Source organism: Phoca vitulina, unplaced genomic scaffold (genome assembly GCF_004348235.1).
Source record: "Phoca vitulina isolate PV1807 unplaced genomic scaffold, GSC_HSeal_1.0 scaffold26, whole genome shotgun sequence".
NCBI lineage: Eukaryota > Metazoa > Chordata > Mammalia > Carnivora > Phocidae > Phoca > Phoca vitulina.
The window spans coordinates 22,415,722-22,439,099 of NW_022589729.1; the positions used below are offsets into that span (position 1 = coordinate 22,415,722).

General features: G+C 56.7%; 1 protein-coding gene across 4 annotated transcripts; it reads left to right on the plus strand.

Annotated features, from left to right (window-relative positions):
• The first annotated feature begins 3,309 nt into the window (after positions 1 to 3,309).
• TNNT2 (troponin T2, cardiac type) lies at positions 3,310 to 23,378 on the plus strand. Of its 4 annotated transcripts, none has more exons than XM_032422381.1 (17): positions 3,310 to 3,759; positions 8,070 to 8,121; positions 9,115 to 9,125; positions 9,230 to 9,244; positions 11,612 to 11,641; positions 13,666 to 13,731; positions 14,098 to 14,133; positions 15,038 to 15,071; positions 16,416 to 16,476; positions 16,739 to 16,855; positions 17,737 to 17,814; positions 19,073 to 19,183; positions 20,051 to 20,056; positions 20,417 to 20,526; positions 21,064 to 21,154; positions 22,762 to 22,802; positions 23,143 to 23,378. In XM_032422381.1, exons 2-17 carry the CDS (start codon positions 8,084 to 8,086, stop codon positions 23,186 to 23,188), a joined length of 891 nt encoding a protein of 296 aa, XP_032278272.1. In that variant the 5' UTR covers positions 3,310 to 3,759; positions 8,070 to 8,083; the 3' UTR covers positions 23,189 to 23,378. The 4 variants fall into 4 exon arrangements, with proteins under 4 accessions (XP_032278272.1, XP_032278274.1, XP_032278273.1 ...); XM_032422383.1 differs by having other exon boundaries at positions 11,615 to 11,641; XM_032422382.1 differs by having other exon boundaries at positions 8,074 to 8,121.

Consider the following 23,378-nt stretch of genomic DNA (forward strand, 5'->3'; position numbering starts at 1 on the left):
GTGTGAGCTTGGAGAAGGCTGAGCTTTCTTTTTTTTTTTTTTAAAGATTTTATTTATTTGACAGAGAGACACACAGCGAGAGAGGGAACACAAGCAGGGGGAGTGGGAGAGGGAGAAGCAGGCTTCCCGCCGAGCAGGGAGCCCGATGCGGGGCTCGATCCCAGGACCCTGGGATCATGACTCGAGCCGAAGGCAGACGCTTAACGACTGAGCCACCCAGGCGCCCCAAGGCTGAGCTTTCTGAGCATCTAGGACAAACCGAGCTCAGTCTGGTGCTCTGTCGAACCCCTTAATGCTGTAATTTAAAAAAAATGTATGTATGTGTGTGTACGTACACACGTTGTATTATACATATATGGATATACATTTATATCACACACATATTTATATACTCTACTACACACACATCTACATGTATATTATACACACACACACACACACACCTATTTTTTTTTCCCCATTTAAATTTGATTAGAACTCTTCTTCTGACTGCTCTGGTTTTACCCAGAACCAGCTGGGGAGGGAGGGAGGGAGAAGTGCAGAGCCCTCCCCACTTCCACTTTGTCCCTTGTCCCCAGACATACCTGGAAAACCCCAGGGTTTCTCAGAACACAGCCCTTAAGGGCATCACGAGGCCTTAGTTCCCCAAGCTGTGGGTGCTGACACACCAGCCAGGGACTACCAGCCTGTCCCAGCCTCTGTGACTAGGAGTGAGGGCTCCTGTCTTGGGTCCTTAGGTCCAGGGGACAGAAGGCGCTCAGGGCCCCATCTGTGCAGACCTCCCAGTGACCTCAGGCTGGCCCATCTGCAGCTGGTGGCTGGTCCCGAGCCTGCACTGAGCTAGGGATAGTGGGACCTGGAGGCCCCGCCCTGCACCCCACTAATTCCCCCAAGGGCTGGAGCTTTTGCAAGAGCTCCACCTCCAGAATTTGAGGACAAAACCAGCGTTGCCCAGAGACTCAAAGGACCTGCTGGACTCAAGGTTCAAACAAGGACCTAGGATTTTTGGACGCTCATGTTCTCAAGTTTGGGAAGTCTCTTGGCAGGTGAATTTGTTTTGCAGGCAGGACTGTCCTCACATAGGCTTTTCTTGGGAGAGACTCCCAGAAACCCTCCTCCAGAGTGGAGGCCTGGGTGGGGGCGGAGGGGGCTGGCTTGGGCCGGGGTGTCTGGGGGATCGTGGTGGCTACTTCCTCAGGGTGTTGAAACGCTTCATGCCTGCACATCCTCCCTGGGGTGACCATCAAGGACAGGCCGCAGGGTAGAGTGTTGGGGGACATGACCCCGTGACTCCCTGTCCTTTGCATTCATGCCTCCCTTCTTCCCTTCCCCCACAAAGAGGCCCTGATCTCATTCCTGGCAGGGGACAGCCACGCGACAAGGAGACAATTATATGCACAAGATGATTTCAGCTGGGGACAGGTGTGAGGACAGAGTGCAGCATGCTGGTGACTGGATGGCTGAGCGGGCAGGGGAGGACTCTTGGGGGAGGTGACATTGAGCACCCTCTGGAGAGAGAAGTCCCCCTAACCATATACCTACCACTCCTTGCCCGGTCTACTCTCCTGCCCTAGTGTCCTTGGGACCCCACACATGCCCTGCTCTTTTGTGGGTCCTTAAAGTTGCAAGCAGTGTTCCAGCATATGCTTCTTCCAGTAAAACTCTGGGTAAGCACCATCTCTTTGTTTCCTCTTCCCTTCCACCATTAGCTCTAGGAGGGAACTCATGTAGTGTAAGGACAGGGCACCCATGACAGGCTGGGAGCAGCCCTGCCGTGTCAAGGTGTGGCTGCTGGAACGTGGCTGGATTTTCTCACTGCCTGCCTGTCCCCCCGCTTCTCTGAATTAAATCCCTGCTTTAGAACAGTTAGTAAAAGCCTCACATGGTCCATGAGTGCCAAGAACCTGGATTTTTTCGGGGAGGCTTTGGTGATTTAGGTGCTCAGGTGCCTCTCCCAGGCATCTGTGCAAACAAATTATGGCCTGTTTGAAGGACTGTTGGGCTTATGAGGAACAGTAACCCACTGAAAGTGGCTCAAGTGAAGGGAAGGCCTAAGACAAGCAATCCCTAGATTCCAGGAGATTCCAGGCCAGGACACAAAGCAAGGCTGGGCCTCGGTGGGCTAGATAGGAGAGAAGGACCATAATGCTTTTCCTCCATCTCTCAGGGACAGCCTGGTTGTTCCCTGTTCCTCTGTCAGCTTGCTCCCCCCACCTGCCCCCCCTGCCTCCTCTCTGCTGGCCCGTGCCCCCTGCTCCCCCAGGATGCTGTCTGGCAGGCCCGTGGCCTTGGCTCGCCCTGCCACAGCTCTGCTGGCCGCCTAGAGGGGCTCATGGCGGGATAAGCCTAAAGGTGGGGCATCAGACCACTGGGCTCCGAGGCCACTGGGGACCCTGGAGGGGACAGTTTCAGCTGAGTTGATGGGGCAAGAGTATGACAGTGGATTCAGGGAGCCGCAAGTGGAAATCCCACATTCTCTCAAGAACGGTGGCGGTGGGCACAGCAGAGTAGCTCCCAAGGCAGCAGGACTGAGAAGAGAGTCCAGGACCTGGAGGCTTGGATACATGGTCAGGTGGGGGGAGGAGGCCAGGAAAGGGGGAGACTGGCTTTCTTCACCCACAGAGAAATAGATAAGAATGCGCATCACTGATGGGCAAGATCTGGAAGGGCTGGGGGGTTCAGAGTTCAGAGGCACACGGGAGGAGCGGGCCTGGCCCAGAGGAGGGATGTTTCTTCTTCAGAGGTAGGGGAGAGGCCTTGGAGACTCAGAGACATTGAGGGGGGGCAGTCAGCTCGGACTTGCTTTCCGCCCCCGATTTCCATCCTGTATTGAGCCCCAGGATGTCTTGGGCACTGTGCTAGGGGCTGAGGACATGCAAGCCAACCACAAAACCCCTGGATCCTGGCCTACGGATCTTACAATCTAGTAGGTTTAGCAGATCGTGGTCCCGTATTCCTTCATCTTCAAGCCTTAGGGGGATGCACTTCAGCGGTCCTCATGGCCCCCTCAAACAACCCAGCTGCCTGTCTGAGGAGAACCATCATTCCTGATTGGAAGTTCTACCTTGTATCTGACCCCCTGGAGCAGTTTTAGTTCCTTCCCAGTGAGGAGGGCTTGTCACATGGCTCTGGGGGGGCATGGAGCAGACCCACTTTGCAGATGTCCTCACTGAGGCCTGCCAAGCCTGCCTGCAAGGCCCCTCAGCCCAGTAGAAACAGCCAGTAGCCTGGAAGACGTCTTTCCCCACAGCATCATTTTCTGTGTAGCTGCAGATAAGCCCTTCCCTCTGCCCACCAGACCCCCCTGGCCCAGAGACTCATGAAGTGTCTCGGAGTTTGCCCTCTGCCCCCCAGCGCTGCTCCCAGCCTGCCTTCCCAGGCCTGGGCCTCTGGCATCTGCTTTATCAGGATTCTTAAGAGGGATAGCTGGTTTCTGTTCCATGCCTGCTCCCTCCTCTCTTGCCTGCGTATCTGCTCTGGTTTTAAATAGCTTATCTGAGCAGCTGGACAACCACATGGGCTTATATGGCGTGGGCTGCATGTCCCTTTAGCCCTGTCCCCGGCACCTGCCAAAATAGCACCCAGCACCCCCCGCGCCCCCGCCGCGTCTCCGGCTGCACATCCCTCCCACCGCAGGGCTTGGCTTACGGGGCCCCAGCCCACAGGCCTGCTTAAAGCCCTCTCCATCCCCTGCCCTCACCCAGTCCCCGCTGAGGCTGAGCAGATACCTCGGGATCTGTCGGCAGCTCCTGGTTTGAGGTAAGACTCGGGCACAGCTCGAGATGGGGAGAGCAGAGAGGAGAGGGAAGATGTCTTGCAGCCTGGCACCTTTCCCAGAGTCTGCCTGCGTCCACACTGCGGGGATGTCAGAGTTGCTGGTGGTCCACGTTCCCTCCAAGAAGAGGCCACACTTTAGAGGAGGTGTCGCTGGGATGGGACTCTGAGACTAGCGCCATAGGGCAGCAGCGACCCTCTGTTAGCAGTCAGAGCCTTGGATCTGGGTCCCAGACCTGCCACTAAAGATACTGTGTAGCTGGAAAGTCTTGGGTGACTACCTTTCCCTCCCTGGGCCTCAATTTCCTCATCTGTAGAATGGACGAGATAATCACCAGGCCTCTGCCTGCTCAAAAGACAATGAAGCTCTAAGCAACGGGGCCTCCCCCAGATTGCTCGGTCCCGACCCTCACCTCCAGGCCCAGGGCCCCCTGAACCTTTCCAGGCAAGTCCTTCTGGATTCAGAGCAGAGCAAGACTGCGGTCGTATCAGTCACAAAGAGGGCCTGGTGGTCAAATTCTCATCTCCAGCAAGTCAGTAACTGTCTTGGAAGCGTTGAGAAAGAGCACACGTGCAGGGCAGGCAGGGACCTCTGGAGCAGCTCTGCAAGCAGACAGGAGACGTTCGTCTGACTTCCAGAGCCAGCACCACCCCCCTCTGCAGAGAGAAAGCACCGCCAAGCAGCACTTGGGGGGCTGAGGGGGGAGAGACCCCACCGCAAGGTCCTCTCATGGGCTGTGAGCCCAGCTCCAGGGGTCAGAGTCTAGCTGCCCCCTGCCCCCAGGGTCTCTGCGAGTGTGACCCTTGCCCCACCTCATCCCGACATGCCCTGGAGGGACAGACCTTGCTCTGGGTCTGGGAGTGGCAGAGAAGGTCATATTCCCTTGATTTTCAGCTTCTCCTGGGCAGGCGGAGCAAATGTCTACGGAAGTGATTGCCTGGAGTGCAAGGAATTTCAAAGGACATTCCGGGCCCTGTGCAGTTGGGAAGCCACCTGACCTCCAGAATTCCTCCTCTGACCCCAGTCTCACAGGGCAGGTCCTCTGAGCGGCTTGGGTTACCCACTGGCCCGCCTCAACCCTGTCCCCTAGCTCTCCTGGTGGGCTGACAGCTGCAGGCTTGGGAGGAGTCCAGCTGGATGCTGGGGACAAGGGCTGAGGGATGGGGCCTACATTCCTCAGACACTCAGAGACTTGTTTCTGCAAGACGGGAACTTGAAGCTCATCTATTTTATAGATAAGCTAATTGAAGCCTAGAGAGATTAAGTGACTTAGCTAAGGTCACACAGCAAAAACTGGGTTTTAAACCCAGATCTTTTTTTTTTTTTTAAAGTAATCTCTATGCCGAATGTGGGGCTTGAACTCACGACCCCAACATCAGGAGTCTCCCGGTCTATGGACTGAGTCAGCCAGGCACCCCTACATCCAGATCTTTTGACCTTATGGCCATTGTTCTTTGTGCCTTGTATTGTTTTTGACTTACTCCCCCAGGAAGGTGACCCTGATCTCTTGGCTGTGAGGGAGTTTGGCTAGAAAGCGGTCTGTGGAAGCAGGTGAGGGTCTGGGTGTGAAGACACAGCTGCTTTGCACATTCTCATTCCTCGCCTTGCCAGGGTCCTGACTGGATCTCATTCCAAAGCTGTAACCTCAGCCCATCCCCTGCCACTTCATCTGTCTTGCCTTTGGGCCATTGGCTTGGCAGCGTCCTCTCGGGTGAATTCAAGCCCTTCCCTGCTCTCCATCCTTGCTATTTTTAGGAGTTGGATGGTGCTCCCGGGAGCAGGGAGAGGGCTCCAAGCTGCTCTTTCTTCCTCTGAGCCCCTGAGCCATTGCTGGTGGCTCTGAGCTGGTGGGAGGGCAGGGCAGGAGAGGACAGAAAGCTAGAGGCCACATGCCCCATGCTGGCATGCATAGCTCCCCTGAGAAACTTCTCTGTCCTGCCTGAGGTGACAGACTCCTCCCAGGGTGCTAGTCCTGGCTACTGCCCTGGGGCTTGGGGCAGAGCATATCTGGGGTTAGGGGGCTATTCTCTTTGGCCACTCTCATCCGAAGACCCATTTGGAGATGCTCTGGAGTTTGGGTCTTTCTTCAGCACAGTGAGGGTCCATCCTCCTGCATGACACCATTCATGCCGGCCATCTCTTCTCGCCCACCCCCATCCCAGGGGAGCCAAACCGTGGCTCAGAGTTCCTGTCCAATGCTCTGTGTAAACCCTCCCTCCCTGCCCCCACCCTACTCCTGCAGAGAGAGCTGGGGAGGGCCCTGCTGGGCTACAGGCGCGCTCGTCCTGAGCCCAGCAGGACCGGACAGCTCTGGAGCAGGTTCAGATGAGCGGCCAGCTCGAGGCTGCCATGGGCACTGGGTCTGGGGGAGTTCTCCACGCAGAGGGGCAGTCGTGAGCAGAGGCTCCTTCGGAGTTCCTCAACCTGAAAGCGGCTGCCTGGCAGCAGACATCACCCCACCCCTCCAGAGCAGGGACTGTCCCTGGGTGTCCGCAGGTGGGTGCCTGGGGCGTCACTCCAGGAGGATGTGCAGGGAGAGGTGGAGAGGGTGGTAAGCGGTGCTCTGTGGCCCCGTCCCTGTGGCTTGGGTCAGAAGTTGGTGGCTCACGAGAAGCCTCACTGAGGCGGCCGCCCTCACACCACCTTACCCCTCTCCTCGCTGGGGCAGATGGACAGCTTTCATGCTGCCCAGCTCTGGGGGGCGCCGTTCAGCTCTCAGCCAGTGTGAGTGGCGCCCCTGGGCGGCACGTTGCTGTGGCCCAGGAGGGTTGGGTTATAATGGGTATTCATCAGGGGTCTGCTCTGGGCCAGGTACTTTATTAGCTCTGAGCCCCACAGCCTCCCCAGCGGAGGAGCCCTTTCACAGAAGAGGGGACTGAGGGGGAAGGAGGTTACGTGACCTTTCCAAGGTCACAGGCAAATGTGAGATGGAGCCAGGATTCACATCCGGGTTTGTCTCGCCCCTCCCTGTAATTGCATGGAAATACAATAAAACCTGACACTGCCTCGTGCTTTCCACTTTCCTTAATGTCCACTTACTCCTCATAAAGACCCCTGAGTAGCCAGGATGTGTATGCTGTATCTCCGTGGTTCGGAGGTGTTAAACAAAGACTTGCCCAAACACACTCAGCAAGCTGATGGAAGAGGATTCGAATTGTCCTTTCCTATCCCAGTTAAGGGAGTATCTCAAATTGAGTTCCCTGGGCAAACATTCTTTAATTGGAATTTGTACTGATCGGCGGTAGTTTAATGTGAAATCCCGAGATGATACGGGTCCCATGTACACTTTGCCCAGTCCCCCCAACGGTACATGTGCACATCTGTGGTATGGATCGAAACTAGGACATGGACTTCGCTACAAACCATAGCCTGACGCAGACTTCCCCAGCTCTACTTAGACCAGGTGTGTGTGAAATTCTCTATGGTTTTAACCTGCGTAGGCTCATGTGTTCATCACCACACTCAAGACACTAGACCGTTCTAAAACCACAAAAGTCCTATGTGCCTTTTTAAAAATTGTTAAGTATTCTCTACACCCAAGGTGGGGCTTGAGCTCAACATCGGAAGATCAAGAGTGGCCCGCTCCACGGACTGAGCCAGCCAGGCGCCCCTCCTGTGTGCCTTTCATCACCATGCCCACCTCCCCTCACCTTCTTCCACCCCACACACAGCCCTCGACAAGCACCAGTCTAGTCTCCATTTCTATAATTTTGCCATGTCAAGAATGTTACATAAGTGAAATCACGTGAATTGGCCTTTTCCTCCTCCGTGAGGGTAATTCCCTGGAGATTCACCCAAGGTGTCTCGAGTATCACTGGTTTATTCCTTTTCATTGCCGAGACGTAGTCCACGCTATGGATGTGCCACAGTCCGTTGAACCAACCTCCCAGGGGAGCTTTGTGCGGTGACGAGCAGACCCCATGGAGGGGGGCTGCACAGCTTTGCTGCCCTGAATGCCTGGCAAGGTTGTGGGCTGGAAAGGTTGAGAAACTATAGATACATTGTTTTGAGAGTTACAATGATTTGCACCAGAACAGGGACATTCCAAAAGGTTTGCCTGTTGAGGGGCAAGGAGTGAAATGGGCATCGGCTGGTTGCCCTTGTGGTGATGTGGGGGTTACTATCCCCCCCGACAGAGGAGGAAGCAGGCTCCTCACTGCAGGTCACAGGGCTGAGGAGGGGCGGGCTAGCTTCACCAGCCCCCGCCCCCCCAGGGCCTCTCGGGGTGGCAGCCTGGGGCTGAGGAGGACGGGCTTCCCCTTCTGCCTATATTGACATTTTTCTCTTTCTGGAGGGAGAGCAGAGACCATGTCTGACATGGAAGAGGTGGCGGAAGAGTACGAGGAGTGAGTATCTGGAGCATCCTGTCTGGGGTGCTGGCCCTCTCCCCACCCCGCCCCTCACACCTGGCCCAGGAACCAGCTGGGATGGGGAGGGGAGCAGCTGTGCCCGTTCCGGGATCTGGCCTCTGCTGCGGATCCTGGGCTGGCCACAGGCTGGGAGACTTTTGGAAATAAAGAAAGCTCAGCTCCCAGGGTCAGCTGGGGTCCTACCTGGCTACGAGACTAGGAGGCAGAAGAGCTTAGAAGGTGTGTCTCCTGAAAACAGATCCGAGACGTTCAGTGGCTATCCTGAAGCCACAGAGCTGATCGTGCCCCATAAAACCCAAATCAGAGCTCACTGTTAGCACTTCATCTTGGAACCATATTCCTCCCGAAGTGCCCTGTCCACCACCCTTCTTGGGGACACCCTGGGGTGGGACACTGGTAGCCAATCTAACAATGATCTCCTGGAGGGTGATGCTCACCAGGAAGGATGCAGAGGTATCAGGATATCAGGATACAGAGCTCCTACCCTCATGAATTTGCTCTCCTATGGGATGTTAAGATGTCAAATGTTGGAAGTAATCAGCCAAGAGGGGCCGGGCTTGGAGGGTGGGCTGTGGGTAGGGCAGGAGCTCTAAGGAGGGGGAGAGCAGTGGGGGCTGGGGTAGTCAGGCTTACCTGTGTTGGATTTGGATAGGGAGCGAGGGGTGAGGGCAGGGTGTTCTAGGGTACAGTCTGGCAAAGCTCGTGCAGGGAGAGAGTTGTTAAGCGGGCAGATGCTGGAGAGACCAAGCAGAGGTTTGCTGGGGACCGTGGCAGGAGGCCCTGGATGAGAAGACTGGGCCCGTTCGGGGGTGCCTTTGTAGGTGGGCCTAGGAGGGTGAGCTCCATGAGGCAATGAGGGAAATAAGGAATGGACTTACCTTTGGGGAAAGACGAGTGTGTGCATGTGGGGTGCGTGTGGGGTGCGTGTGGGGTGCGTGTGGGGTGCTGACAGCATCTTTTGCATGGCAGGGAGCAGGAAGGTAAGCACACGCTTGTGTACTCATTCGGATGAAAGGCAGCCTGGTTGGAAACTGACCCACCTCTTGTCTCCTCTCTTGCGGCCGTGGTCTTCTCCCCTGAGCAGAAGAAGCTGTGGAAGGTACGGAGCTCGGGCAGAGGGAGGGCCAGAAAAGAGAGATCCCGGGAATCCAGTATCCTGTCACTGCCCCTCACTCCCAGCTGAGCCAAGATCCATGGCTCCTAAATGGGAATCAGTCCTAGCCTTGGTTGCTCAGGTCTTAAGCAAAAGGTTTAAACCTGTCTCGACTGTCCATCATTTTGTTCACACAGAATCGCCACTTTTTCCAATTAATTATTTTTTTGATTTTTTTCTCTAATTTTTTTTCAACCATGATAAGTTTTAAATGCATGTACAAGTAGCAAAAATAGAATTACGCACCACCCTGCTTCCCCAAATGCCCAGCATCTGGCTTTAAGAATCATCAACTATGGCCAATCTTTTTTCATCTATGCTTCACCTCCCCTCACTTATTTTAGAGCAGACATCCCAAATCATCCCCAGACTTCATATCATTTCATGCTTAAAGTTCAGTAGGTATCTCTAAAAGATAAGCACTATTTAAAGAAAAACATAACCATGACACCATTATCACCCCTAAAAACATTCAGCTTAATAATTTTTCAAATGAGATTATGGAAGTGTTCAGTTATCTGAAACATTTTTAAAAAGATTTCATTTATTTATTTGAGAGAGAGAGAGAGAGAGAGCACGAGTGGGGAGGGGGAAAGGTAGAGGGGGAGGGACAAGCAGATTCCCCAGTGAGCATGGAGCCCGACGCTGGGCTCGATCCCTGAGATCACGACCTGAGCTGAAACCTAGAGTTGGACGCTTAACCGACTGCGCCACCCAAGCGCCCCTCGGGAACATTTTAGATAAGCATGAAGACATCATTATCTTTCGAAAGTCCATTTTGACCCATAGACCCATTCCTACTCTGATCTGTTCTCACAATTCTTTCCTTAGCTTTATGTCTCATATCCCAATGAAAGAACACCCTAACCTTTCTCTCTTCCTGAGTGCTTGACACATGGAAGTGACTAAGAGGCCTCACTCCAGTCCCCACCCAGCCCCCCAAGTGGCCCAGAATAGCCCTCAGTCCCCTCAGGCTTCTGCACCACAGGCGGGTTTCATCCTGCCCCTTAGAGGCTCAGCAAATTCTTAGAAGTATCATTTCAGCACACAGCGTGTGGACATCAGGAGAAGGGGCTCCCTGAAGGTCTAGGGAGAGAGCCAAGCGCTTCAGTAGCTGTCCCCCTTCTTCCTTACGCCTTCTAGGGAAAACGAGGAGCCTCTCACACATTTAAGGCTATTCTAGGGTGCCTGGCCAAAGAGTAGACACCAGAGCAACTCACGGGGGAAACTAAGAGGGGCCACTGGAGTCACCTTGGTTTTCAAGGAACACCAAATATGTCAGAAGCTCTCTGAAATATTTTTTGAATCAAAAATCCAGCTGGCTCCACTTTTTTGTTGTGTTCCCTGCACATACGCTCGATACGGTGGCTTTTCCTCTGCTTTGGAGGACTTGCCAGCTCGTGAATTTTAGGGGGTTGTATTTGAGATACAGACCTTTGAATTTGGGACTAATCTGCCTGCTACACACAGTAGGCTTTGGCTGTGAATTAACAAAATAATTCTCTGCTGCGACGGTGGACTGAACTCCATGTAGCATCTGCCTTGCTTGCAAGGAATGGACTCCACCTGCCTCCCACATAGCTAAGTCCCCGGCTATAAATGACCAAGAAGGAGCAAGGTCTAAATGGATGGCCACTGAGCCTACAGAATGGACAACAGCTTGTCTCTTCTTCCAGGAGAGAAAGAGTACCAATTGCTGTAAGCTCTTCCTTTGGGCAGGTATTTGCTGTGTGCTGGTCTGTTCCCTGTGTTATAATGCTGTGCCTTCCTTTGACGGGGCTACTCCCTTCAGCCAGACCAGGCACATCTGCCCTGTGCCGTGCTCTCCAGTGGGGCTTTCACAACTGTGGCTCCTGGAAACTGGAGATGTTCTGTGGGATATCAGAGAGGCTCATTCAGGGTAGGAACACGGGAGAAACTGGATGGCAGTGCATTGTTCCCACTCTGCTCTTCGGGGCCTCTGTCTCCGTGTCTGGAAGCAGAGCCGGAAACGGCCGGTTACCGCTTACTGAATGACTCCCAAGTGCCAGGTAACAGCTGGGTGCTGCACGCATGGTAGATCATTTCATCCTTACGTCGACGGAGAAGGGAGGATGATTATTTCCATTTTACTGACAAGGCACCTGGGAAGCTGCTGAGAAGGGACTTGCCCAAGTTGCTAGACGTGGTGAATCAGGAATTGGAACTGGAGCTTAAGTCCAAAGCTCACGCTCAAAACCATGCGCTGTCCCGCCGCTCCCGTCCCCGTCCTTCTGCTCCCAGACTAACCTGTCTCGCTTCTCCCCTTTGCTGCGGCCACTCCCTGACCCCCAGAAGAGGAGGACTGGAGAGAGGACGAAGACGGTAGTACAGCTTTTACTTTCCTGTGCTTTCTGCTCCCTGCTGTCCGGAGCCTGGCCCTGTTCTGTGGTGGGGGAGGGGAGGGGGGGCAGAGGCGGGGGCAGGGGGGCAGGTGTGGGTCAGTCACTTCCTCCCAGCCTCAGAGGGGCCAGACCACTGCTTCTTCCCCTGGTTCCTGATCTTTCTCCTGGGCTGGGTGGTGGTGGGAAGGACCCGGGCTGGCTTGTCCCCCAGCCTGCTCTGAATGTGGCCACAGAGGGGGACTAATATCTGGAATGAGTGGCCTTTCTCTGCCCCTGCTGCACATACTGGGCCCTCGCTCTGAGCTGGACAGCACCCAGGCAGGGTGGCCAGGGCGTGAGGGGCCTGGGGACAAAGTTATCTGAAGAGCAGCTGGGGGAACTGGAAATAGCCAGAGCAGAAAGGACATGACGTCAGCCTTCAAATGTGCCCTGCTGGGGGTGGGGGTGGGGGGCCTGGACTTGTTCCCAGTCCCCGGGGATAGGACTAGGGCAAGGGGGACAGACTTGGGCTAAAGTTGAGTAAGAGCTTTCTCATAGTCAGGTTCCAAGCTGCGGTGGGTGGTCTGGGGAGGCTGGGAGCGCCTCGGCGAGCACGTTACCTGACCACTGGATGAGGATGGGGGGTATTCTACAGAGAACTGAAACATTAGAAGGGGATGGGGGGAGGGGTTAACAACATGGCCTGAAGAGGACCCCCAAACTGGCCATACTCTTGCTGCCCAGCCTTCTCCTCTCACCCCTTCTGGAAGGATCTTCTTTGAGGTAAGGATCCTGAAGGGGATCAAAAAAGAGGCATCCCCAGGCCCAGACCTAGGACAAGAGGACAGGGAGCATCAGGCAGAGTGACTGGTGGCCGGTGTTTCTTTCACGACGGCCCCTCTCTCTCCCGCCCTGAGGCTTTTTCTTCTCCCTCTGCCAGGAGGCTGCCACATGTCAGCCCATCCGTCAGTGAGCATTCCCAAACACCTTCCACAGGCAGAGCCGCGTGCCGGGCGTCATCCTGTCTTATCTGTCTACTCCAAGTGCCTGACTTGGGTGGGGTTCATATCCTACCAAGCAGAGGGATGAAAATAGAAAAATCCTACCAACTCTGGACAGTACAAATGTCTACAGGGTGGGCATCTCATCCACCCACCCACAGTCTTGCTGGTTTGGTTTCTTTTAGATACAGCTGAAGGGTCCCTAGAGTTCCTGAGTTCAGGGCAGGAGCTTTCCCAACACCGCACCTTAAGCAGGATACATCCTGTGGTGTCAGATGCCTGGGTGGAACATTTGGGGTGGAAAGTTGGGGAATGGGGTGGAGTCATATTTCCAGGGAGGCTGTTGGGGAAAGGCGCTAAGTCAGGCAGAAACAGCTATTAGCCACCAGACCTCCCCGCCCCCAGCAATGAGCCTTGCTAGGCCTGCAAGCCCTTCTCCGCGGGTACCCGCGGCACCTACCACACCCTAACGCCCTCCCACCTCAGACTTCTGGCCCTCCCAGTGGCTTTCAGGTAGAGAACAGGTCTCCATGCTCAGAAAGGCCCACTTCCAGTTCCCAAACTCCGGGAGAGGCAAGTGTAGAACAAAAGGACTCTTCACAGGCCGGATCATGCCCTTCTGTCATGGTTGACCAGGGTCAGCAAACATTTTCTGTAATGGAAGCAGATAGAAATATTTTAGGCTTCATGGGCCCCACAGTATCTGTTGCAACTACTGAACTCCGCTGCAGTAAGGCAAAGGCTGCTATAGGCAGTACCTACATGGATGGATGTGGCTGTGTTCCAATAAAACTTTATTTACAGAAACAGTCTGGGGGCCAGGTTTGGCCCTTGGGCCATAGTTTGCCAACTTCTGGTTTAAACCTGGAACTGAGCAGCCCCTTGTCATTCATATCGGTGACCCCAAAATTCATCTGGATCCTGGGTGTTGCTAACTTCCGTCCCGAGCCTTCTCCGATCTGGGTTCTGCCTGCTAGCCTAAGTAGGGGCCTGGGTGTTCACTGTGTCTGGCTCGCTTCTCCAGAGCAGGAAGAGGCGGCAGCAGAAGAGGCTGAAGGTGAGGCTGAGACGGAGGAGACCAATGCAGAAGGTAAGGGTCTGTCTGGGGTGAGGGTGTGACGGGCTTTGTCCTGGTGCTTCAGGACGTGGCAGGAGCCCCCAGAGGCACCCCTGTGGTGCTAGGAAATATACCTGGAAGCCACGTTCCAGCCTGTGCAGCCGCACATCCTGCCTGGGCTGGAATTCAGCCGCCGATGGTCTGGTCAATGACCTTGACTGTGTGCTCCTTTCATGTCAGGCAGAGCCTTGCGCCCAGGGGCATGTGCGTGAATAGACATCCCCTGACCACGGGAGCCGCAGGGTGCACTTTGGTTAGGACCTGTGTGTGGGGGAGACTCTTGGCAGGGGGACTTGAGCCTAGAACAAGGATCTTATTGATGTCTCATGTTCTGTTTAGGAGATGGACAAGAAGGGGAGGCTAAAGAAGCTGAAGGTAAGGATTGTTGGACATCAGGAGAGAGGTATTGGGGTGTCAAGGGAACCCCTACAAGCAGCTTTGGGGGGAGACTGACCACAGGGCTTCCTCCAGGGAGGTGGGCGAGGAGGGGCTCAGGGGAGGGGAGGACAGAAGTTGGTGACCATGCAGGTTTTGGGTGTTGGGCTCCAAACCTCTGTCCCCCTCATTCTAGAGAAGTTGCCTGGGTGGTGCCCTGTGGGAGAGGGGACCAATGTCCAGTCCCCATTCTGGGCAGGGCCCCCAGAAGTCACCTACTCATACAAGGCTCCTGGAACTCAGGCAAAATCACTTGTAATGTGTGGTGTCTATAGGATGAAATCCCAAGACATAGATGGTCCATGTGGTGGGTCACTGTGGTGGTCCTTGTCATGCGGCAGGCTTTGGCAAGGGTGCAGTGGTCCCAGTCACGCCTCCGGAGGGGAGGGGCCAGCTGGGTCTTGCCCTTCAGCTTCCCTCCTGGAGGCCAGGAAGTCCAGGGAGCAACTAAGGAGTCAGAGACCTGGGTGGGGACCCTGGGGCCAGGATCCCCTGGGACAGTGCCATGGGACCCTTCCTCACTGGGAAGCAAAGCTGCCTTGCCCAGAATTGGCAAATGAGAAAAGTCTTGGAAATTTCACTCTGGGAGTGTGTGCTTCTTGTTAGGACCCAGCTGTGCCCTGAGATGTCCCCCCTGGGAGCTGCTATGGGAGAGCGAGTGTGGGGTCTGTGACCCTGCTGCTTTAATTCTTCATGATGCTCCTGGAACCAGGGATCCCCGGGGCTAGAAGGAATTCACTGTGCAGATGGGGAAATGGAGGCCCATAGGTGCCCAGCTCATCAGGGGCAGAGCTGGGACCAGATCTGGGGCCTCCTGACCTTGTGGCTCTGTGCTTCTCTCCAGATGGCCCAGTGGAGGAGTCCAAACCAAAGCCCAGGTGAGTGGGACACACCTGTGGTGAAGCCCTGAGGGATGATTAGGGCAGGACAGAAGTGCAGTATGGCCCAGTGGGCATGGGCTGCGGGGTGCGGCAGGCACAGGCCTGGTAGTACAGGTTGTGTACTGCACGAGAGTCGGCCTGAGGGAGAGCGGGGACTGAAGTCCACCCACACTCCATTACCAATTGCGTACCCCGTCGTGGACAGCACTGTGTTCATCTAGAGGAAAGGGGTGGACTAGTTGCGGCCCTGGACAGATGCCCTGTCCTATCCCAAGGCTGGAACACCTTCCTCTGTAGCTCAGTTGGGACCTGAGGGAAGAGGGAAGAAAATCTGGGGGAGGGATGCCTGGGTGGCTCAGTCAGTTAAGCGTCTGCCTTCGGCTCAGGTCATGGTCCCGGGGTCCTGGGATCGAGCCCCGAGTCGGGCTCCCTGCTCAGCGGGAAGCCTGCTTCTCTCTCTCCCACTCCCCCTGCTTGTGTTGGGGCTCTTGCTCTCTCTGTCTCTGTAAAATAAATAAATAAAATCCTAAAAAAAAAAAAAAAGAAAATCTGGGGGAGCCAAGTAATGACACTGTGCCAGCCTGGGTGGCCTCACAGTGTCGCAGAGGAGCGGGGCAGGGTGGCTTGGGTCCACACATGTGAAAGCACCTGCAAGCTGTGGGTGTCGGGGGAGGGGGGAGCAGGGGGGAGGGGTTGGCCAACTAAGGTTTCCCTTTCTGCGATGCTCAACCTGTCAGCAGATGGCGTCTCCGCCCACACTCGCAGGCTTCTCCCCGTTTCCATGGGACCTCCTGAAACCAGCCCCGGAGATAATCCCAGCTCTGCTCATTTGTCCAGAGCCTTTCCCTTTCCTGGCCACCTGAATGGCCACTGCAGTATCTCATTTCAGCCCCACCCAGACCTGAGGGCAAATGGGGAAACTGAGGACCAGAGCCCACTGGACCTGGTGTCACAAAGCAAGCATGCGTTGGGGCTGGGACCAAACCACAGGACTCCAGGGCTCATGGGAGATCCTGTGGGGTCAGCCACACGTGTCGCAGCTTCTCCGCTTCCTAGCTGTGTGGTTTGAGCACGTCCCTACCTCTCTGAGCCTCAGGCGTCTTTGGCGAGACGGGCGGTCCTACGTCGCGGGTGTAGGGGGAGGATGAATTGAGAGGGCACGTGTGAGAGAGCCCGGTGGCCCCGGGTGCGAGGTTGCTGTCCTTGACCGTGATGTGGCTTAACTGTTGTAGCCGCGCTTCCGCAGGAAGGGGAAGGGCCCTGCCCGCCCGGGGCACCCCCTGTCCGCTGGGGCCACGGTGGGGATGACATTCACGGATTCCCTCCTCTTCTCTCCAACAGGCCATTCATGCCCAACTTGGTGCCGCCCAAGATCCCCGATGGCGAGAGAGTAGACTTTGATGTGAGTGTGCCTGTGGGGAGCGCGGAGGCCCCGAGGAGGCCTGGGGGCCTGGCGGGGGGCGGGGTGGGGTGACGTGGCAGGTGGGATGGTGCTCTGCACAGACCTGGCCGGGCCTGATCCTGGGTTCAGGCCACCGCGGCCCCTTCCCGGGCCAGGCCCCCAGCCCGCCCATCGCTTCTGCTCTGCGGAGGGTGCTCCCTACCCAGCCGCTGTCCTCCGGACCCGTGGGTGCGGCAGCCCTGAGCGTGCTGTGCGTTCGCAGGACATCCACCGGAAGCGCATGGAGAAGGACCTGAATGAACTACAGACGCTGATCGAGGCTCACTTTGAGAACAGGAAGAAAGAGGAGGAGGAGCTCATCTCACTCAAAGACAGGATTGTGGGTGTCCAGTCTCCCGTGGAAAGGCCCCCAGAGGCCGCGCACTCTGTCCTCCCCGCTCTGTGCTAGGCACCGCCTCCTCCGGGCAGCCTTCCCTGGGGCCCCTGACCCTGCGGGAAGTGGGCTCTCCCCCAGGATCCCTGCGGCCCGGAGCCGCTCCGGAGGCCCTGCACTGTGGTTTCTCGGGTCCCCGCTTCCCTCCCCACCACACTGGATGGTGCTTGGCAGCTGGAGCTGCTGATCGTCTCTGGGCGCCCCGGGCTCTGGCTGTGGGATGACCGGTCAGTTGGCTGTCGTCCCACCTCGGCCCCTGCCTCCCTCCCACTGGACCCAGCTCCCCCCACCAACGCAGGGAGGGTGATGCGGCCTCTGCTGGGGAGAGGGGAGATTATTTGGATTCCTTTGTTTTTCTCCCCACCACACTCGCTGCCGCGTTGGCACACGGCTGCGCGGCTCCGGCTGGCGCCCCCGCTGAGGATTTGGCCATCTGTCGGTGAACACGCAGCAGGGGCCGGGGCCGGCGTGGGGCCAGGGGCATGGCAGTCAGGGGAGACGGGAGAAGCCCGCCTGACGTTTGTCAGATCGTTGAGGACAACCCCATGATGAGTGATGGTCAGTGTAGGCCCTCCGCGCATGCCCGCTGTGGCCTGTCTTTATTTAGCCGGGGCCTTCGGACCTGTCGGGGGGCCGTCTGCATCCGCGCCCACTGAGCTGGCTGAGAGCGGAAGCCCTCGGAGGCAGGGCCTGCCCTGCCCTGAGACTCGGTGGGGAACATCCCCCGTGGGCTGTCTTGCCACCGCTTTCCCCGCTTGGTCCCGGCACCTCGGATGACACCTCCTCCCTGTGCACACACTGGGCAGGCTTGGCCTCTCTCCCCGCAGGAGAAGCGGCGGGCGGAGCGGGCCGAGCAGCAGCGCATCCGGAATGAGCGGGAGAAGGAGCGGCAGACTCGCCTGGCTGTGAGTGACCCCTAGTGCAAGGCCCACAGAACCCCCCACCGTGCTTCCAGCTCCTTCCAGGCCCCCCAGACCCCTCTGTTTTCATACACACTGATTCAGTCCACGAGCCCCTGGTGGGGTGCTGGGCATTGTTTGGATTCTGATGATACACAGTAAACAAGACAGAAATGTCTGGGTCCTCCCGGACTTACTATTTTTTTTTTTTAAGATTTAATTTATTTATTTGACACAGAGAGAGAGAGAGAGAGGAATCACAAGTAGGCAGAGTGGCAGGGAACGGCAGAGGGAGAAGCAGGCTCCCTGCTGAGCAAGGAGCCCGATGTGGGACTCGATCCCAGGACACTGGGATCATGACCTGAGCCGAAGGCAGACGCTTAACGACTGAGCCACCCAGGTGCCCCCGGACTTATTATTTTATAAGACCCTCCGTCCAGCAGTTCCACATCTGGGTATTTACCTGAGGATGCAACCATGAATTCGGAAAGATATCTGTGCCCCATTCACTGTAGGCTTCTTAATAGTAGCAAAGACATGGAAGCAAGCCATGTGTCCGTCGATGGAGGAATGGATAAAGAAAATGTGTACACACACACGCACACTCACAAAGAGGAATATTACTCAGCCATAAAAAAGAAGGAAATCTTGCCATTTGTGAGAACATGGATGGACCTTGAGGGTATTACGCTAAGTGAAATAAGTCAGACAGTGAAGGACAGATACTGTATGATTTCACTTATATGTGGAATATAAAATGAAACAAAACCAAAACCAAAACACCAAGCTCATAGGTACAGAGAACAGACTGGTGGTTGCCAGAGGCAGCAGGTGGAGGTGGGCAAAATGGATGGAAGGGGCCGAAAGGTACAAAACTTCCATTATAACCCAAGTAGGTCCTCTCCAGCCCTCCTCCCTGCCCTTGTGCCGGCTCCCTGGGAACAGAAGGGCCCATGGCCCTCTTCCCGTATTGCTGCTGGAGGTCCTTCCAGGGCACCAGGCCTCCTGGGGGGGGGGGCTCCCTGCCTGAGGCGGGGACGGGAGCCACCCCTGGGAATCATTCTTCCCTCATTCATCAACAAAAGTCTTCACGCTCCCATGTGCCGGGCCCTGTGCTGGGGGTTCCCCTCAGGAGGCTTCTTGCCCGATGGAGAGAAAGCGCCACTCAACTGACCCATAAAGACCACGGACTTCAGCCCAGTGTCAGGGGTTTGTGCCCCCCCCCGATTTGCTCTCTTCCTCCCCCACCCCCCATGGAAACCAGGAAGAGAGAGCCCGACGAGAGGAGGAGGAGAACAGGAGGAAGGCCGAGGATGAGGCCCGGAAGAAGAAGGCTTTGTCCAACATGATGCACTTTGGGGGCTACATCCAGAAGGTAGGTCAGGGAGCAGCAACTGTCTCAGGGGGTCCTGGCGTATGGGGAGGAGTGGGGTGTCCACAGACTTCAAGTTGGATTCCAGGAGGAAATTCCCACCTGGTGTGAGAGACCGAAGCCTCCTCCTGCCCCCCCCCCGCCCCCCGCCCCCCGGGCTCTCTGCCTGACTGTGGCTTTCCCCAGGAGGGGCCTGCTGGGGTGGGGGCTGCAGGCAGAGGCCCCCCCCCGTGTCAGCGGTGCCCGGGGGCCCCCAAGCTGGCTGGCGCATCTGGAAGAGCCCCGAGCCTAGAACCAGAGCTCTGGTACTGCTGTGTGGCCTCGGGCAAGCTCAGAGCCTCAGCTAGCTCACCTGTCCAGCCGCTTTAATGGTGTCTGCCCTGCCTGCTCGGAGATCAGATGGGCCCCCGTGGCAAGCATCTGTGTCCCACACAGCTGTGAGATGGTTTATTCCTGCGGACTCCCTCAGCTCCTAATTTCTGTGTCCCACTCCTGCTAGGTACTCCATTCTCAAGGGAGGAGAGGAAATAAAACATTGATTTTCTCTAGGCAGTGGAGAGATCAGAACATTTTCTTAGATTTCTAAAGTCCCCAGCTCAGAACCAGACCAGCCTGCCTGCCTCCGCCCCCACAGCGACCACTCCAGCCAGACTTTTGGCGAGGCCCCGCTCTCTAAACAGTCCGTGCCTCACCCCCAGACTCCTGTCCTAATAAACAAGGTTGCCTGCAGGAGCGTCTGAATCACCTTCTCCTTCTCCCCTGTCTCTCTGCCTTTGCCTCCGGCCCTGTGCTCTGCTCTCTCTCTGCGTCTCTGTCCGGGTCTCGTTCTTTCTCTCTGGGCCTTTCTCTCATGGTGTCCTGGCCCTGCAGGCCCAGGTGGGTACAAAAACCTCTAACCCTCTTCCTCCTCATGGTTTTGGGGGCTCCCTGGGAGGGGAGGGTGCCTGGCTGGAGGGGAGGAGTGTGGAGAATGCGTAAGTGGGAGGAGGGAGCCGGGAGAGAGATGGAAGAATTTGGAGAGGCAAAGGAACACAGGACTGAAATGGCCCTCCTTGCCCCGGCCTCAGTTTCTCCTGGAAATCCATGCAGTTGGTGGCGTGGGTGTCTCAGGAAGAAGAGGATTAGGACCTAGTCCTTCTGCAGGCCTTGTCTTACTCCCTATTGGGTTTGGGGTGGGTTAGGGGAGAGGGGGTTTGTGTTCTCTAGCCAACGCCCCCTGCTTGTCACCCTCTCCAGACGGAGCGGAAAAGCGGGAAGAGGCAGACAGAGAGGGAGAAGAAGAAGAAGATTCTGGCTGAGAGGAGGAAGGTGCTGGCCATCGACCACCTGAATGAAGATCAGCTGAGGTGGGGGCTGGTGGTCCTCGGGACCTTGCTTACATCTGCGTGGGGAGGGCAGGCGGGGCAGAGGGCACATTCTCCACATGAACCACCAGGGGGCGCTGCCATACCACATATTTTTTCCCAAGACTCCGGTGGGAGTGGAGTTGGGAGGGAGCCGGTCAGGCCATCTCAGTGCTTTGCCTCCAGGGAATAGGGAAAGAGAACTGAACAGGCACCTCACCCCTCTGAGCTTCTCCTTACCCACCTGCACCCAGGTGGTGGGAAGGGGGATTGGACTACGCTCTATAGTGCTGGAAGGGCTTTTCCCTCTTCCCCCCGAACTCTGCCCTAGCAGCCCCTGGTACCTGTTCCTAAGCACTGGGCACTGCCATCTGGGCCCCATGCTGAGCCAGGTGGGCTGGGGGTCCCATTAGCAGGCCTGGAGGTGGGAAGGAGGGCTGGGGCCTCTGGGGGCTGGGTCGGATTTGGGATAAAGGCAGATGAAGACCCTTCCTTATCGTTCCCTGTCCCTCCCCCCCATCCCCACTCTGGCCGGTGCAGGGAGAAGGCCAAGGAGCTATGGCAGAGCATCTACAACCTGGAGGCAGAGAAGTTCGACCTGCAGGAGAAGTTCAAGCAGCAGAAATACGAAGTGAGCCTGCTCACTGCTGCCCTCCCCCATCCCATGCTCCTCCTGGTTTGATCAGGTCCCGCGCTGCCGCTGCCAGTCAGGCCCCTTTCCCCGGTCCCTGTCATCCATCACCCACGCCAACTCACACACCTGCCCGGGTGTCTTGTCCCTGACAAGGCTGCGCGTCCACCCCTGGGCTACAGCTTGTTGGAGAAGTCTGATGGTTCACTGGCTGGGGCTGAGCAAAGACCCATTTCTGGGGTTCCAGCCCTGGGGGGGGCTCCCTCCCTCTGTCCCTGAAGGCCTTGAGGCAGCAGCTCAGATGCACTGAGCCAGACGGGAGGAGTAGGATGCACAGAGCCAGGCCTCCCGGTGCAGAGGAGGGCTCACGAGAGAGGTAGCCCCTTCACCTCTCCCTGCGGCCCCTGAGGTCCCGGTGTGGGTGCAGCCAGCTGAGCCTCCGGCTCACAGCCCGGAGGGTCCCAGGTGTACAGACAGCCGGCAAGGATCGGCTCAGCCGGGACAGGTCCTGCGCACTTCCCCGGGGGGCCCTTCTGCCTCGAGGAGTCCAGCTTCCCTTTCGGGGCCTGCTTTTCCTGCATCTCCCATGCGACGGGCCCCTCCTCTGAGCACAGCTCAGGCCCCCGTGGCTGCAGAGAGGCAATTTTGTGCAATGACAGTGAGCAGGGACTTCGGAGCCACACTGCCTGGGTTCTGTAGCTAGCTCTGCCCCTTACCAGCGGCTGTGTGACCCTGGGCAAGTCACTTACTTTTCCTTGTTTCCGTTTCCCATCTAAATGACAAGGATGCCAGCAGGCCCTATTTCACAGGGCTATTGTGACAGTTACAGAGGTAACAATAGTAATAATAACAGTAATAACGTGTTCCAAGGGCCCAATAACGTGGGCCCTTCTGGATCTCTAAAGTTCAAGCACTTTTACATGTATGAAGTTTTACCTCACAGTAATCCTATGGGTTAATATTTGGGAAAGTGCTTATAACGGAACAGAAAATGCCAGGTACCCCACTAAGTGCTCGGTAGCTATTAGCTACCATTACAGTCTCTCCAGGCCTGGGCCTTCCTCTTTTCCTCTGGCTCCATATTTAACTCTGCAACTGGCCTGCCGGGCTTAGATTTGGCCGAAATACAGGGCGGTGAACTGTGGGTGTGGCCCATGGGGGTGCTGCCCCTCTTGAGCAACTGGGCAGGAGTGCCTGGGGAGGGGGGTGTCTCGGGCTGGGCTGGGGCTGTTTGGAGGGCTTCCTGAGGCCCAGCCTTGCACTGGATTCTCAGAAAGCCTCTTTATGCCACCCTTGTCCCGAGCCCTCCTTGGCTCTGGGACCCCCACAGTGACAGGCCAGTGGGGTGGTCAGGAAGCCTCTCCTCAGCTTCTGCGTGTGGGACCTGGGCCCTTCTGGATCTCTAACCGTTCTGACCCTCACAGCTTCACTGCCTGGCCTCCTCTCCACCTCTCCTCCTCCCTCCCCTCCCCCTTCCTCCTCATCCCGCCTTCCCCTCCTCCTCCCTCCTCCCCCACAACTGTGTTAAGCTGGCTTCTCCCTCACCCCCAGCCACCTGGGACCTGAATCAATGAGCTCCAAAGTTACTCTATCTTTCCCACTTACAGATCAACGTTCTCCGAAACAGGATCAATGATAACCAGAAAGTGTAAGTTTCTAGGTCCTTCCAACACCCAGCCCTGCCTCCTCCTTCCCTGTGTTCCAGCCATCCCACTCCTCCTCTGAGGGCTCTGGCTCCCACCCCTTCCCCCTCCCCTTCAGGGCACAGGCTGCTTCGGCCTTGAGCTCCCCCATGATCACTGCTCAGTGGGGAATGGAGTGCAGGGCCCCCAAGGACTCCCTCCAGCCTGCTGCCCTACTCTACATCTGGAGGCAGCTCCAGGCTGCCCCTCTCAGCCCTCCGCATCAACCCCCTCTGCCTCCTCCTTGTGGAGACCTGCTGCCCTGGCCTGGGTCCCGCTTCTGACTGGGCCCTGCTTCTTTTGCAGCTCCAAGACCCGCGGGAAGGCCAAGGTCACTGGGCGCTGGAAGTAGGGGCAGCAGTTCCCCTTCACCAAAGATCCTCGCTGTGTCCCCGCCCTGCTCGCCCCCAGCTTCTGGGGCCCTCCTGGGCATGGGAGGCAGACTCGGGTCTGGAAACCAGGAGCTGGCCCGGCTGGGAGCTGCTGTTCATGCCTGTACCCCCACATGCCCACGCATGCCGATAATAAAAGCCAGCACGCAT

What these genes read in the sequence shown, in the direction of transcription:
- TNNT2 (XM_032422380.1), top strand. Translation starts at nt 13,266, where the DNA reads ATGGTTGACCAGGGTCAGCAAACATTTTCTGTAATGGAAGCAGATAGA. An exon ending in GAGTCCAAACCAAAGCCCAG is followed by an intron (nt 15,072 to 16,415) that starts GTGAGTGGGACA and finishes TCTCTCCAACAG; the next exon opens with GCCATTCATGCCCAACTTGG. An exon ending in TCTCACTCAAAGACAGGATT is followed by an intron (nt 16,856 to 17,736) that starts GTGGGTGTCCAG and finishes CTCTCCCCGCAG; the next exon opens with GAGAAGCGGCGGGCGGAGCG.